The sequence below is a fragment of the Dreissena polymorpha genome, chromosome 3 (assembly GCF_020536995.1).
Source record: "Dreissena polymorpha isolate Duluth1 chromosome 3, UMN_Dpol_1.0, whole genome shotgun sequence".
Lineage (NCBI taxonomy): Eukaryota > Metazoa > Mollusca > Bivalvia > Myida > Dreissenidae > Dreissena > Dreissena polymorpha.
The window spans coordinates 78,170,839-78,187,454 of record NC_068357.1 but is presented as its reverse complement, the minus strand read 5'-3'; the positions used below and the strand labels follow the sequence as shown (position 1 = coordinate 78,187,454).

The following is a 16,616-nucleotide window of genomic DNA, read 5'->3' as shown; positions in this document are numbered from 1 at the left end:
ACTAGGTCAAAGGTCAAGGTCACAGTGACAAAAATCGTATTCACACAATGGCTGCCACTACAACGGACAGCCCATATGGGGGGCATGCATGTTTTACAAATAGCCCTGGTTAAACTTCATGTATAGTAATTATGACTGCATGTCAATGTTTCTTAAGGTATCAGAACTGAAATGAATGTCATGTAAAATCTCATTTTTATAAATGACTGTCACTCGGAAAGTTTTAGAAGTATGTGCTTAAAACTGAAAACTCTCAAATTCAAAACAATATACTGGAGCCAATATGTGACAATATTTAATAAATGCCTCCATAGTGTTGATCATTTAGGCTAGTTTTTGCATGCACACCTTACTTGATTATACGTTTCGAAGCCTGCTAGCTAAGATATAGGTATAGAGATAGACTACAAATCTGGGGATTAATCCCTGGCAAAACCACATAATAGTGATGGGATTGGTCATGAAATCATTATCCCTCTTTTCTCTGATTCATGTACAGTACAGCCAATGCAGAACAAACGTATTTCGCGATCCGCTGCGTCAAGGCGCAACAAGTGGATGCCGAGTCGGCTGTTGAAGCCGCGGCGGCACATCGCATTTCGCCACGATGCTTCGCATATGTCCGCTGAGGCAAGAAGCGATCGGCGACATGATGCCGAGTCGATGCGCATCATAAAATAAACATCTTTTAAAAATGATAAGTGAGTCAATAAATTTTAAAAGAACAATTATAATAATATCTAAAATCATAATTAATTTAATGTATCTATAACTGCATACTTACCATTTTTCCCGTCGCTACTCATTACCCGATAGTCCCGTTTACTCCAGTTTAAAAGCAAATTTTGGTAAATATTTACGATAAAAGTTCTCATGAATTTCAAGAAATACAAACATACGCCATTTTTCTTAAGTGTCAAATAAATTTTGGCATTTGTTTCTATTTAAAGATGTGATGAAATAATGTCCAATCGGGCCGTTTTTTTTCCACTGAACACGTGTAAATCGCCTGACGTGATGTTCATGTTTTTATACAACACAAAATACACCCACACTTTCCATGCGACGTTCTACGTGTCTGCATAATTTTTGTGCGCTTTTTATAGAGACAAAGGATAAAGCACTGTTTATTTGACGCTATGATTTAATTGTTAATGTTGCGTTAGCATTAAAATTTTGAAGCATGTTTCGGATTACATATTGAATAATGCTCATTTGAGAATCAAACGAATCATTTACAGTTGTGCGTAATTAATTCAACGATAATTTGTTACGGCGCATTACATGTCGAATAAATTTGAGGACGTGATATTATATAAATAGTCTATAAAGCATCATATAAAAATCATATCCGCTTATTATAACGTGAAAATAATAACTATGAAAGCAGCGTAAATCTAGGTTTCGACGCAGCACAAATGTACATGTAGTTGTATATCTTTGCACTTGATCATCCGTGTACCTATGCGGCTGATTTATGCCGCGAAAGTATGCGAGGTTAATACAGACTCTGCATTGCGGGGATCGTTGCCGAGTGCCTCGGCGATACGCCGCGTGAACACACGACGCGGCCGCTGAGTACTAATTTTCTGGCCGTGGCGTGAGCGAGGATAATGTTTGTTCTGCATTGGCTGTACTGTAGGACAGTGATCACTTATTGTCATAAAACAGCTTAACCCTCATAAGAAGCAAAGTGAAAATGGCTTTTGCAACCAGCATAAAACCAGAACAGCCTGCGAGTAACTCGCAGGCTGTTCAGGTTTTATGCTGTTTGCTGCTCATAAGTAACTAAGGGTTGGAAATGAAGCCTTTAAAAAATTTAGTACGAAATTAAAAGTAACTTTTTATGGGACTACAAATGCGTCAAAATACGTCTAAGTGGTAAAGGTTTAACCAGGAGTTTTTACTGACCACCGTCACATGACAAAAATACTGTTGAAAACAGCGATAAAATAAACAACAATACATTTCTCCATTTCCCAACAGCCGCAGCACGATGGATCTAGCCACATGCAAGATTCTCAGTATCCACCTGCCTGCCATGCTGCCTCCCACCTCCACAGAGCTCAATGTCTCCCACAACGTGCAGGTGGCGGCCATCTTGGGTATTGGACTCCTCTTCCAGGGGACCGGCCACCTGCACACTGCCGACATCCTGCTGCAGGAAATAGGTGAGTAGTGGGTGTGGATTGCCGTGTTTTAAAGAAATAGGATTTCTAGCAGGACTTCTTACAGGTTTTGTTCAAGTATTTCTCTGCATTTCATGGGTGAAGGTAAAATTAGACCAAATTTGTCTTAATTGCCATTGCGGTTTTTGCTTTAAGGTTGGGGGGGGGGGGGGGGGGGGGGGTAATTTTCAGACATTTCATATACTGATTTAAATTTAGACAAATACAATTCAATTGATACAATTAAAATCAAAGGTGAAATTGCATGCAACTTTAAGACTTTAAAGGCCACACTGGCACATGAACCAAGTTCAAGTTGTTGAAATCATTTTTGTCAAACAGCATACTGTGATATTGGCGCGAAACTATGACTTCTATTGCTATATTGAAAAATGAAAAGGAATGCCAATACTTTTCACGGAAAGTATTTACATCATCTGACAACTTGTTTATGAAGAATTAGAATGATTATGAATATTTATGTTTAAATATGCACACTGGGTGGGCTAATAGGGAAATGAAAAACAGGTCTATTGATTGGTATGTTGTTTAAAAGGCCTACAGTTTCTCAGGTAAGCATTCAAAGATCCTCAAGATCCTCTTGCTTAATGCTTAGTATTTAGAATAATACACATTTATATTAATTAAAAAAACACAATCTGTGCTATCTATAGGCCGACCGCCTGGCCCTGAGATGGAGAACTGTACAGATCGGGAGTCTTACTCCCTGGCAGCCGGCCTGGCCTTGGGTCTTGTCATGTTTGGAAAAGGTCAGGAAACCGTGGGTACCAGCGATCTGAGCATGGCTGACACCCTGTACCACTTCATGGTGGGCGGACACAAGCGGCCACTCACTGGTCCCAGCCAGGAGCGGTACCGGACGCCCAGTTACCAGATACAGGAGGGGAACCTGGTGAATGTGGACGTCACCTCTCCGGGGGCCACACTGGCCCTTGGCATGCTGTACTTCAACACCAAGAACAGGTAGAGACTGTTTTTATGCCCCCCCCACCCACCTCCACTAAAAGTGGGAGGCGTTAAGCATGGTACTTTTCTGTCCATTCGTACATTCATGGTTTGAATTCACCTATCCATTTTATCTTGTCTTGTTATATGTGATGTGGAACATTTATGTCCCTAGTTTAAAGGTCATATTTAAGGTCAGGGTTCATATTTGGGCATAGTACAGCATGCTCACTTTGTATTTTCAACATTCAACTTTATCCCCTATTTAAATAAGGCAGCATTTAGCATTTGCACTGTTTTCCAGTCCATCTGTCTGTTCTAGTGTGACCAGAGCTACAGATAAGCTGCGTATTTGCGTAAATACGCAATCAAAAAGAGTCGGATACGCAATTTTTTCAAAATCTGTGCGTACCGGTACGCAAAACAAATCGCCGATACCCAATTCGAGCCGCCTTATATGCGTAATGAAAAATCCCGTTTTGTTTTGGCCGTTTTGACTCGATTCTTAATCGACAAGCGCTTGTTTTATCTGGTAACGTATTTACCAATCGTTTAGATGATAACACGTGCGATTCAAACAAAATGGCATCTCGAAGCAGACGAAAAGTTCCGCAAAAAATACAAAAAAAAAAACATATAGATTCCTGTGTTGTGGTAAATAAATCCAAATCTAAAACAATTGCAAAGGGTATAGTTAATGACATTATTGATTTGTTTTATTTTTTTGGCAATGCAACCGGACTCTGATGGCTGTCAGAAAATAAAAAAAAATTGAGTTGAAACCCGTGTTACTATTATTATATTTAATTTTGGTTTTGGGCATTTTCGGTCAAAATACACTATATTATACTATTCAAACACCATTCCAGCCCCCTATGATGGGGTGTGTTGTGTTTCCAAAACGAAAGTACTGGCCCATATTGGAACAAAAACAAGTAGAAACACATTCGATGAGTAGGTTGAGAAATTCCATTGGCTTCAGATTGTTGAATCTGGTAGCAGAAAGATGGAACAACCTATACTACTGCAATTGAATACATAACAGTGACTTTATGTAGGTACGGTTTTGAGATGCTTTATTCATGTTTTATTGCAATTACCCAATTCAGTTGTTTGTTTTGGTACAAATACCCAATTATTTTTTATATGAGCGGGTATCATACTTTTGGATACCCAATCACGTTTTCCATTACCCAATTCATTCTTATTTTGAAGGGTATTACCCAATTACCCCAAAAAGCTTATCTGTAGCTCTGAGTGTGACCAATTTTGTTTCCCAGACATAATTGTGCCATATATTGATGATATTTTACTTACCTGTACAAAAGTATAATAAATTTTCTTCATAAGATGATATGTTGCAGGTAACATTCTCTTTGCCTCAATTAAGGTGAAGGTCACAATAAGAGGTCAGAGGTCAAATTTTGTCATAAAACAACAGCTTTAAAATTCTGGTCTTTGCCAATACTTGGATGGATTTTGAAATAACTTGACACAAATATAAACAATCATGAGACAACATAGTGCATGTAACACCCATCCCCCTTCCTCAAAGGTGAAGATCACACTAAAACACTTAGAGATCAAAAATCATATGTCAAATTCATCTCTTGAAGGTCAACATTAGCCACAATACATCTTGACAATTTCTGTCTCAGACATAGCTTTGTTATATATTGATGGCTTATATCTGAAAAGAATCGAATCACGTGGCTTCAACTGAACAAAATGGCGTCAACATTAAGTTTTAGCCAATGGTGATCAATAAAATTAATAAAATTAAGCCACAACTCATCAAAAGAATCGAATATAATTATAATGACACATAGCGCACATTTGGATAATGGAAATATCTAGTGAAACGGAAACTCTTGTACATTAGATTTATGACTTCATTTAAGCTTTAACAGTTTTCATCAAACAGCTAAAGGCCCTAGGGCAGTTATGTCGGCAGCAGGCCAATTATAGACATCCAGCCCAGCTCTTCCGTGTATGATTGTCTAATTATTACAATTTTAAAGAAAAAAAAAGTTGTAAATGTGTTTTTATGTTTATAAGCAATTACAATCAATCTTGTTTTAAGAGACCACAAAGGGGAGTAACCAAAAGTGGTCTCTTAATAAACTGGTCTTTAAAAAAAAGACGAATGTGGACTAAAGTAAATTCATCGTCAGTTTCAAATTCATAGACCAATTCTGTGAAACAACTATCTTGTTTAACATTTCAATTATATCAAATAATCCAGATATTAGTTTAGTTAAACATGTTATGTCCTTGCAATGTTATAACTAGTAATAATCCAACAAAACACTGTTCAGTGTTGCCGTTTTCGACCATTAATGTGTTTTAAGAATTTAGTAAACACAAACGTTTGCCACTTTTTGGAAATGTACAGGAAATTGGTATATCAGAACTACTCAGCCTTAAGCGGAAAGCAGAGACAAATGTATTTGTTGTTTCAAAGCTTATGCCGAGTAATTACGATTGCTAATAATTGGTACTATTACGCGATTGGTTTAGCATGTTGAGTTAGACGAAGGAAGCCAATTTTATCGGTGAGAAAGTGTCGTTTTATGGCTTCTTTCTGGGAAAATTGGGATTAATGCATGTGTGTGTAGTATCATCTGAGATTAGCCTAGGACGATTCATTCCGCTGTAATGGTATCTTTCACTGTACGCACATGCATTGAACCTTGTTTTCTCAGAGGGAGACTTATACGCAAAATATATCCTATCCTGTATTTCAGTGCGGTGTCTGAGTGGTTGAAGGTGCCCAACTCCCAGTTTATGCTGGACCAGGTCCGCCCGGACTTCCTGCTGCTACGGACCTTGGCCCGCGGACTTGTCATGTGGGACACGGTCCTACCCACCATGGACTTCCTGAAGCAGACTATACCCCAGATCCTGTATGACTATGCTTTCCAGCAGAACCACGTTCAGGACGAGGATAGTAACATCGATTTTGAAACTATGAGTCACGCGTTTTGTAACGTTGTGGCTGGTGTGTCGATGGTGATTGGTCTAAAGTTTGCTGGCTCCGCCAACCAGACGGCGTTGGAGACTCTGCTGCAGTGCATGGCCCAGTCACTGAAAGTGGCCACAGTACCTCACCTCACGGAGCAGGCTGGGAAAGTCACCGTGGAAAATTGTATGATTACAATTCTGGTCGCTATGGCAATGGTTATGGCAGGAACGGGAAACCTTGAGGTGATGAGGCACTGTAGGATGTTTTCAGCACGTGTGGGTCCCCCGTACAACCAGTATGTGATGTATGGCTCTCATATGGCCATCAGCATGGCTATCGGTCTGCTGTATCTGGGGGGAGGGAAGTACACCCTCAGCACTAGGCCGGAATCTATTGCCGTCATGCTGTGTGCATTTTTTCCAAAATTCCCGACCCATAGCAACGATAACCGGTATCACCTTCAGGCTTTCAGACATTTATACGTGCTAGCTTCAGAGTTGCGAACAATGTTGCCCAGGGATGTCGATACGGGGCATCCCTGTTATGTGCCCGTAGAAATCAAGTTTAAAGACACCCCACACTATAGCAACGAATCCTACAAAACCACGGCTCCTTGCACCCTCCCAGACCTAGATCTTTTAGTTGAAATCAAAATTCTTGGACCCCGCTACTGGCCTATAGTGTTCAACTGTAACAAGAACTGGGAGAATCTGCGATCCCTGTTGAAGCACAACGGCACCCTGTATGTGAAGCAGAGGGCAGGGCATCTGTCGTACGTAGAGGATCCTAACGGGTACAGGAGCATGCTGGCCAGGTCTCTCACTGTTGACCAGTCTTCTCAGACATGTGTGAAGGTACTGGGTTCGTGATTGTAACATAATATTAGCCGTATTCTGGTAAAACTGGACTTCATGCATGTGCGTAAAGTTTCGTCCCAGATTAGCCTGTGCAGTCAGCATACAGTCGTCCCTGAAAGGGTTGTCACTGATATGGGTGTGTGGACTGCACAGGCTAATCTGGGATGACACTTTATGCACAATCATTGCGCCCACTTTTCCCAGAAGGGGGCTCGTATATTTCCATTATCAATTTGAGATGTGCACTATTTATGTATTTACTGTAAGTCTGTAACTGTTGCTCAAAGTAACACCTTTTCAAATATATATATTTTACATATACTTGGTTTGGTTCGCCAAGAAAAAAATCTGTATCTGTTTTATTATATATTTAAATGTAATAAATGAAGAGTTTTTCTCACTTTAAGAACTAAATTCTACATAAACACGTATTCCAAGTTTTATTATAAAAGTATACCCACTTCCTTAGACAAACTGAATTCCAACTAGGTTTGCTCAGATTCTAACAGCACTTTTTTGCTCTCAAATGGATGTAAGAATGTGATCTTCCATGGTCAAACCTTCTAATTTAGATTGCTTTTTACTGCACCCTATAGTTAAACTGTTTACTGTTGTTTTTGCCAGCCTGATGTGATCAAAGCATTCACTGCAGATCCAAAGGTGCTTGCACTAACTGACTACTTCTTCAGGGACCAGGAACATGATGTGAGTAGTCTTCATTTTCCAAAATGTTTTTTTATTTTTTTTAATGTTCATGTGTCAACAAAAACATCATAGTTAAGTTAATTTTAGCTGGTGTTTTTTTCCATGTGTACATTAATCATGTACATGTTTGTACCTCCCTTCAATGTGTATGCAAAATATTCTAGATTCCGCCCTTAAATGTGCATGCAAAATGCTCTAGCTTTTTTGGTTAACCCTTTCCCACTTAGAAGCAACGTGAAAATGGCTATGTGCAAACAGCATAAAACCAGAACAGCCTGCGAGTTACTCGCAGTCTGTTCAGGTTTTATGCTGTTTGCTGCTTATCTGAATCTAAGGGTTAGAAATAAAGGCTTTAAAACTTGAATCTAGTAGGAAAGGTCTTCGATCAAATTTTACTTTTTAAGGGACTACAAATTCGTGAAAATACATATCTAAGTGGTAAAAGGTTAATAGCAACTTGTGATTCTGCATGCATTAATAAGGTCCTCAAACTATTCAGCTGTCTGTTATCATTTTCAGGCCAGCGGACTGTTGCAGGTGCTCTCAGACGTACTGTATGAATGTGTCACGCTGGAGAAACCAGAGGCCATCTCCACACACATAGACCTGGACCAGGTCAGTCATTCTGGGGCTTAATGCATGTGTAGCAAATGTAGCTTTCTGCCTAAACTGGATTTTCATTCAGAAAAGACCTAAAAATGAGAAAATTCATAAAAGCAGATATCGTGTCGGCCCTGACTAGTCTGTGCAAACTGCCAGGCTAATCTGCGAAGGAACTTCACCACATGCATTAAGCCCAGTTTTCCCAGAATGAGGTTTTACTGATCTTCTTAACTATATAAATCTAATTGAATGTTTGGAGATATAAATAGCATAATGTGTACTCAAATACATGGATGAAAGTGTCCAGTATTAATACTGACTTCAGTATTTTGTAAAAATGAACTTAAACTATTGTGAAAACTTCGAATTATTTTAAAACCAGATTTCATTACATGTACTTTCAAAATTCTGTGCTCTCTCTTGCAAATAAAACATTGCATAAGGATAATAGCGAAAAAGAGCCTTTTGTTTAAAATTCTTGCACATAGTACAATCCATTAGTAGTCAAGTGATTTGAATGAAACTTCATAACATTATACATGATAACAAGAGTAAGAGCAGAGTGGGGGATCAACAGTGGGCAAGTATTCAAATGTTCCTTAAAAATGAGTGACAATGCTTTATAACTTGCTACAGCAATTTTTACCAGGAAAGTGTTGGCATTTTTCAATTTCAACCCTCCATGTTTTACCATCAGGTGACGCGCAGGGCAGAGTTCCGGTCCACGTCCATGGGTATCAGCCAACTGAAGCTGATCTTCGCCTACTACAACATGGAGCACTCTCTAACCCTGGAGGGAGGAAGTCACCTGTTCCAGACGGTAGGAAGTGAAGAGTTTCAAGGGAGACAACTCCTCAAGCCCGACTTCATTCTTGCTGTGTCTAGCAAACTGAAGAACATATTCCATAAGAGGTTGACAGGTACATTTAATTTGCCAAATGATCTATTGAGCCTTGTTCTGGAAACTTTAGCCCTATGCACACGCATAAAGTGTTGGTCCAAATAAGCCTGCGCAGCTGCACAGACTCATCAGGGACAACACTTTATATAATGTTTTGTTTGAAGATAGTCTCTTCTAAAGGAAGCTCCACTTTAGGCGTAATGTGTTTCCCTCATATGCATGTGCCTACAATCTGGGATGATGCATATGTATTAAGCCCAGTTTTGCAAGGAAGAGGCTCTATCAAACAATTGATAAACAAAAATCCATAAACTAAGGACCAACATTGATGCAAAAGAAGCTCAGTAGGTATCATAACAATTATTCCTACTTTCAAAGAAGCCGGTCTAAATTGCTTTGTACCAGTCTGTTGGTTGGATAAATCATTGATCTGTCCTTAGACCATTTTGTTTCTGCATGACTTGGACCTGCTAAATGTAAAATTTGTATGAATCAGGTTCCTTGAGTAAAAGTAAGACAACAATAGATTTAAGGTAAACTAGTCAAAGGTGTAAAGGGTTGTACAATTAAAACCATTTAAATATGATATCTAGGGAATGCTTTAACATAGGTATGATATAAATTATTATGCTGCTTAGTCATGAAGGAAAGCCTGGTATTGATTTGCAGATTTGATTTGTAGGTCAAAGGTTAAGGTTACAGGGTCATGCAATATTTAAATATATCTTAACAACTGCTCATGATCATAGTTAATCGCAACATTTCAAGACGTGTTCCCTATGGAAACTGGTGACATTCCAAAAGATCAATTTTACAGTAACTATTAATTTCAGTGTGTCACATAGAACCTAATGTGCCATCTGTGTCACATAGAACCTGATGTGCCATTTGTGTCACATAGAACCTGATGTGCCATCTGTGTCACATAGAACCTGATGTGCCATCTGTGTCACATAGAACCTGATGTGCCATCTGTGTCACATAGAACCTGATGTGCCATTTGTGTCACATAGAACCTGATGTGCCATCTGTGTCATATAGAACCTGATGTGCCATCTGAAACCAATTAAAGGCTAATCAAGACAGAGTTGTTTTCTTTCAAGGCTTTTATCACCTGTTAGAGATGTAACCTTAAATCCTCATTATGGGGATTTTTTTTAGATTTATGAAAAATCATAGTGAGAAAATAAAGATCCTTTGGTAAAATCTGTTTCAGGGAAAATTTGACAGATTGTAAAGACTTTCAGAGTGATTTTGAACTGGCCGAACTAGAAAGGAAAAAAGGCCCTGTTTACAACAGTTAACCCTTTACCACTTAGATATGTATTTTGATGCATGTGTAGTCCCATAGAAAGTTACATTAAGTTAAATACCTTTCTTACTAAATTCAAGTTTAAAAGGCTTCATATCCAACCCTTAGTTTCTGATGAGCAGCAAACAGCATACAACCCGAACAGACTGCGAGTTAACGGTACTCGCAGGCTGCTCTGGTTTTATGCTGGTTGCAAAAGCCATTTTCACTTTGCTTCTTATGGGGGAAAGGATTGAACAACAAAACCAATTGTTTCACTCTGACTCCTTTTTCCTGAGTTCCATGATGTGAATGTAGTAATACTTAAAGGGGAAAAAAGAGTTCATTGCAATTGTTAACTACCACTGTTCCATGTCATGTGTGTAACATACAATTAAGAGCCCATTGTCCATTTTCAGATAACATGGATTTCTTTCTTCGATACTTGAAGGGAGAGAGTGTACAGGGTCGGGCTGACAAAGGGCTCATGGCACTTCTGCTCTGGTACAACATACCCTGCCGCACCAAACTCTCACAACTCAATCTCCAAGGTAATAAGCTGGGTTCATTAAATGCAACATTACCTATGTAAGAATGGTGCCAGGGCCCTTTAAATGGTGAATTTTATTACACAAGGGAAAAATAATTCAGATAAGCATTATTACATATTTATATTATGCTTTGTTATAAAACATTAATCAAAATGCTTTGCTACAAATACAAAGTTATATTGCTTCCAAACTTCATTTGATTGAAAACTAACGGTGGTAGCAGCATTATTTATAAAATGGCTCTAACTTGGTAATTGTCAAAATGTATTCATCTTGTTTTCAAAATTAAGTTAACATTTAGAAGGTAATTTAAAGGTAATTATTGGGGGAAATGTATAAACCTTTGGAGTCAGGGATTGGAGCCGAATATCTGCCCCCAATTAGCCTTGAAAAAAACACTGTCTTGATTATATATTTTATATTTCATGCCTATTATTAAATGGTGTATAGAATTATGTTTTGCATATTTCCTTTACTACTCATTGAACATTTCAAGGACAACAACATGCATTCAAAAAATACAAATAAGTTTGTATGTTTGTTTCTGTATCATTTCAGGGCCCCCAACTCTTCCCCAGCTTCACAGTTGTCTCCCCTACCTGCATGTTAGCATGCTGATGATGCTGCAGTCTGCGTGGAACAGGCTGCATGGGCAGTAACAGCACAGACCGTAGCGTCGATGATGATGTCTCATGGAACAGCACAAACTGGAGTGTCATCATGGCGATGATGCGCCTGACACAGGCCTGATCAACAGTAGAAACATGCTGATTAAATTGCAGTCTGCTTGGAGTAAACTTAATGGACAGTAAAAGCACGGGCGGGGATGTCAGAATATTGAAGATGATGCACTCTGCACAGACTTAACGGGACAGAAACTAAATGGGATGTCAGAATGCTGAAGATGCTGCAGTCTGTGTTGATCATGCTCTATGGACAGTATCAGCACAGACTGGGATGTCAGAATGCTGAAGATGCTGCAGTCTGTGTTGAATATGCTCTATGGAAAGTATCAGTACAGACTTGGGTGTCAGAATGCTGAAGCTGCTGCAGCCTGTGCTAATCATGCTCTATGGACAGTATCAGTACAGACTGGGATATCAGAATGCTGAAGATGCTGCAGTCTGTGTTGATCATGCTCTATGGACAGTATCAGTACAGACTTGGGTGTCAGAATGCTGAAGATGCTGCAGTCTGTGTTGATCATGCTCTATGGACAGTATCAGTACAGACTGGGATGTCAGAATGCTGAAGATGCTGCAGTCTGTGTTGATCATGCTCTATGGACAGTATCAGTACAGACTTGGGTGTCAGAATGCTGAAGATGCTGCAGTCTGTGTTGATCATGCTCTATGGACAGTATCAGTACAGACTGGGATGTCAGAATGCTGAAGATGCTGCAGTCTGTGTTGAATATGCTCTATGGACAGTATCAGCACAGACTTGGATGTCAGAAAGCTGAAGATGCTGCAGCCTGTGCTGATCATGCTCTATGGACAGTATCAGTACAGACTGGGATATCAGAATGCTGAAGATGCTGCAGTCTGTGTTGATCATGCTCTATGGACAGTATCAGTACAGACTTGGGTGTCAGAATGCTGAAGATGCTGCAGCCTGTGCTGATCATGCTCTATGGACAGTATCAGTACAGACTGGGATGTCAGAATGCTGAAGATGCTGCAGTCTGTGTTGATCATGCTCTATGGACAGTATCAGTACAGACTTGGGCGTCAGAATGCTGAAGATGCTGCAGTCTGTGTTGATCATGCTCAATGGACAGTATCAGTACAGACTGGGATATCAGAATGCTGAAGATGCTGCAGTCTGTGTTGATCATGCTCTATGGACAGTATCAGCACAGACTTGGGTGTCAGAAAGCTGAAGATGCTGCAGTCTGTGTTGATCATGCTCTATGGACAGTATCAGCACAGACTTGGGTGTCAGAATGCTGAAGATGCTGCAGTCTGTGTTGATCATGCTCTATGGACAGTATCAGTACAGACTGGGATGTCAGAATGCTGAAGATGCTGCAGTCTGTGTTGATCATGCTCTATGGACAGTATCAGTACAGACTGGGATGTCAGAATGCTGAAGATGCTGCAGCCTGTGCTGATCATGCTCTATGGACAGTATCAGTACAGACTGGGATGTCAGAATGCTGAAGATGCTGCAGTCTGTGTTGATCATGCTCTATGGACAGTATCAGTACAGACTGGGATGTCAGAATGCTGAAGATGCTGCAGTCTGTGTTGATCATGCTCTATGGACAGTATCAGTACAGACTGGGATGTCAGAATGCTGAAGATGCTGCAGTCTGTGTTGATCATGCTCTATGGACAGTATCAGTACAGACTGGGATGTCAGAATGCTGAAGATGCTGCAGCCTGTGCTGATCATGCTCTATGGACAGTATCAGTACAGACTGGGATGTCAGAATGCTGAAGATGCTGCAGTCTGTGTTGATCATGCTCTATGGACAGTATCAGTACAGACTGGGATGTCAGAATGCTGAAGATGCTGCAGTCTGTGTTGATCATGCTCTATGGACAGTATCAGTACAGACTGGGATGTCAGAATGCTGAAGATGCTGCAGTCTGTGTTGATCATGCTCTATGGACAGTATCAGTAAAGACTGGGATGTCAGAATGCTGAAGATGCTGCAGCCTGTGCTGATCATGCTCTATGGACAGTATCAGTACAGACTGGGATGTCAGAATGCTGAAGATGCTGCAGTCTGTGTTGAATATGCTCTATGGACAGTATCAGCACAGACTTGGGTGTCAGAATGCTGAAGATGCTGCAGTCTGTGTTGATCATGCTCTATGGACAGTATCAGTACAGACTTGGGTGTCAGAATGCTGAAGATGCTGCAGTCTGTGTTGATCATGCTCAATGGACAGTATCAGTACAGACTGGGATATCAGAATGCTGAAGATGCTGCAGTCTGTGTTGATCATGCTCTATGGACAGTATCAGCACAGACTTGGGTGTCAGAAAGCTGAAGATGCTGCAGTCTGTGTTGATCATGCTCTATGGACAGTATCAGCACAGACTTGGGTGTCAGAATGCTGAAGATGCTGCAGTCTGTGTTGATCATGCTCTATGGACAGTATCAGTACAGACTGGGATGTCAGAATGCTGAAGATGCTGCAGTCTGTGTTGATCATGCTCTATGGACAGTATCAGTACAGACTGGGATGTCAGAATGCTGAAGATGCTGCAGCCTGTGCTGATCATGCTCTATGGACAGTATCAGTACAGACTGGGATGTCAGAATGCTGAAGATGCTGCAGTCTGTGTTGATCATGCTCTATGGACAGTATCAGTACAGACTGGGATGTCAGAATGCTGAAGATGCTGCAGTCTGTGTTGATCATGCTCTATGGACAGTATCAGTACAGACTGGGATGTCAGAATGCTGAAGATGCTGCAGTCTGTGTTGATCATGCTCTATGGACAGTATCAGTACAGACTGGGATGTCAGAATGCTGAAGATGCTGCAGCCTGTGCTGATCATGCTCTATGGACAGTATCAGTACAGACTGGGATGTCAGAATGCTGAAGATGCTGCAGTCTGTGTTGATCATGCTCTATGGACAGTATCAGTACAGACTGGGATGTCAGAATGCTGAAGATGCTGCAGCCTGTGCTGATCATGCTCTATGGACAGTATCAGCACAGACTGGGATGTCAGAATGCTGAAGATGCTGCAGTCTGTGTTGATCATGCTCTATGGACAGTTATCAGTACAGACTGGGATGTCAGAATGCTGAAGATGCTGCAGTCTGTGTTGATCATGCTCTATGAACAGTATCAGCACAGACTTGGGTGTCAGAAAGCTGAAGATGCTGCAGTCTGTGTTGATCATGCTCTATGGACAGTATCAGTACAGACTGGGATGTCAGAATGCTGAAGATGCTGCAGTCTGTGTTGATCATGCTCTATGGACAGTATCAGTACAGACTGGGATGTCAGAATGCTGAAGATGCTGCAGCCTGTGCTGATCATGCTCTATGGACAGTATCAGTACAGACTGGGATGTCAGAATGCTGAAGATGCTGCAGTCTGTGTTGAATATGCTCTATGGACAGTATCAGCACAGACTGGGATGTCAGAAAGCTGAAGATGCTGCAGTCTGTGTTGATCATGCTGTATGGACAGTATCAGCACAGATGGAATACCGTTACTCAATGGAGGGTGGCAGCATGGATTGTGCTCCTGGGATTAATGGAAATAAGTTTGCCAATTGGGGATTAGGTTGTTTGGATCATTAATTGACATTATGTAATAAAAATGCCAGGCAGTTAATGATATAGAATAAATGTAACGAATCTGAGGCATGGTATTTGTATAGCAAGATTTTAAACGCAAAGCAAGTCACACAAGAAATAATTTACAGCTAAAAGCAGGTAATTTTAGTCTTTGATAATACTTTATTTCCAACAGTGATATTAGTTGACTGTTATTAAATGAAAAGTTGAAAATTAATATTCCAGATGTTATAATTCTTTTATTCTCATAAGAGTTTGATTAAATTTAAAAAAAATTAATAAACACAAATATGGTTGGTTTTCAGATGTTTGTAATCAGGTAAAATAATGCCTCTTTAAATATAATTTGTGATCAATATGTTGTTGTTTTTGTGTTTTTTTTAACATACTCCATGTATTATACATATTATGCTACTGCTACCTGTATTATCTCGGGTCATCAGTTAATAAATGTGTACATTTGCAATAATATCTTTACCTGCTTTGCCTCATGTTAGAAACAGATACATGTATTAGCATTTGGGTCTTGCTTATACTGATGGCATATTATAAAAATGTGTTTTTTATAGTGTCCACTGATCTTTATGCTGTGTGTTTGTTACCATTAATTTTTGAAGTGTTATACACTTACTGTCATGTTAGTTTATGGTATATTTGAAGAATAAAATGATGTTATCATAATGAATTAAAAATGATATTACTTTGTTCTTTATTTTGGTGTTATGCATTTGAGATTTATTGTGGTACTTCTGAAGATGCAGTTTTTTATGTCAAATAAAAAATTGAAACTTTTATTTTGACTTCATTTCTATTTCTTAGAACACACTCAAGTTGTATGTACCTTCTGTGAATTTTGTATTGCAGTGTTCATTTTAAAAAAGCTGTGATGTGCAGTAAAGTGCATTCTTGAATTATTTTTTTAACGCATCCCTGAAATACATCTATTGAATTATTAGGGTATAAGGCACTGACTGGCATGAAGCACTTTCGTAGAGATATTAATTACTCAATATACTATCAATTCCCTTTTACCATTGAAACTTCAGTTCAAATCCATTGTCTTAGCATACCAGCAATCACACAAAATTAAGATGTTCACTGGATTACAATTACGGTACTGTAGTAATTTAATAATCTTTGAATGAAGTACTTGTTTTGTAATGTTAGTAAAAGTTGAGGCAAAGTGTGAATAGAAGAATATAATTTAATGTTATTCTCATTCCAAAACTGTGTGTGCTTAAGTATAATTTTTAATCAATTACCATGTGCTAAAGTTCTTGATTAATCAATTATGAAGTGCTTGAATTATCAATCCCAGGACAGTGTGTGTACTTGGAG

General features: G+C 39.5%; 1 protein-coding gene across 2 annotated transcripts in view; it reads left to right on the top strand.

Moving 5' to 3' along the window:
- LOC127874850 (anaphase-promoting complex subunit 1-like) overlaps positions 1-16,072 on the top strand; it is a 101,249-nt gene extending 85,177 nt beyond the window's left edge. For both annotated transcript variants that reach the window (XM_052419502.1, XM_052419501.1), the window contains 8 exons: positions 1,987-2,171; positions 2,843-3,152; positions 5,882-6,953; positions 7,581-7,661; positions 8,181-8,276; positions 8,962-9,184; positions 10,876-11,007; positions 11,566-16,072. In XM_052419502.1, the coding sequence (XP_052275462.1) occupies positions 1,987-2,171; positions 2,843-3,152; positions 5,882-6,953; positions 7,581-7,661; positions 8,181-8,276; positions 8,962-9,184; positions 10,876-11,007; positions 11,566-11,666 (2,200 nt within the window). In that variant the 3' untranslated portion in view covers positions 11,667-16,072. The remainder of the gene's footprint in view (positions 1-1,986; positions 2,172-2,842; positions 3,153-5,881; positions 6,954-7,580; positions 7,662-8,180; positions 8,277-8,961; positions 9,185-10,875; positions 11,008-11,565) is intronic.
- The last annotated feature ends 544 nt before the right edge of the window (positions 16,073-16,616 follow it).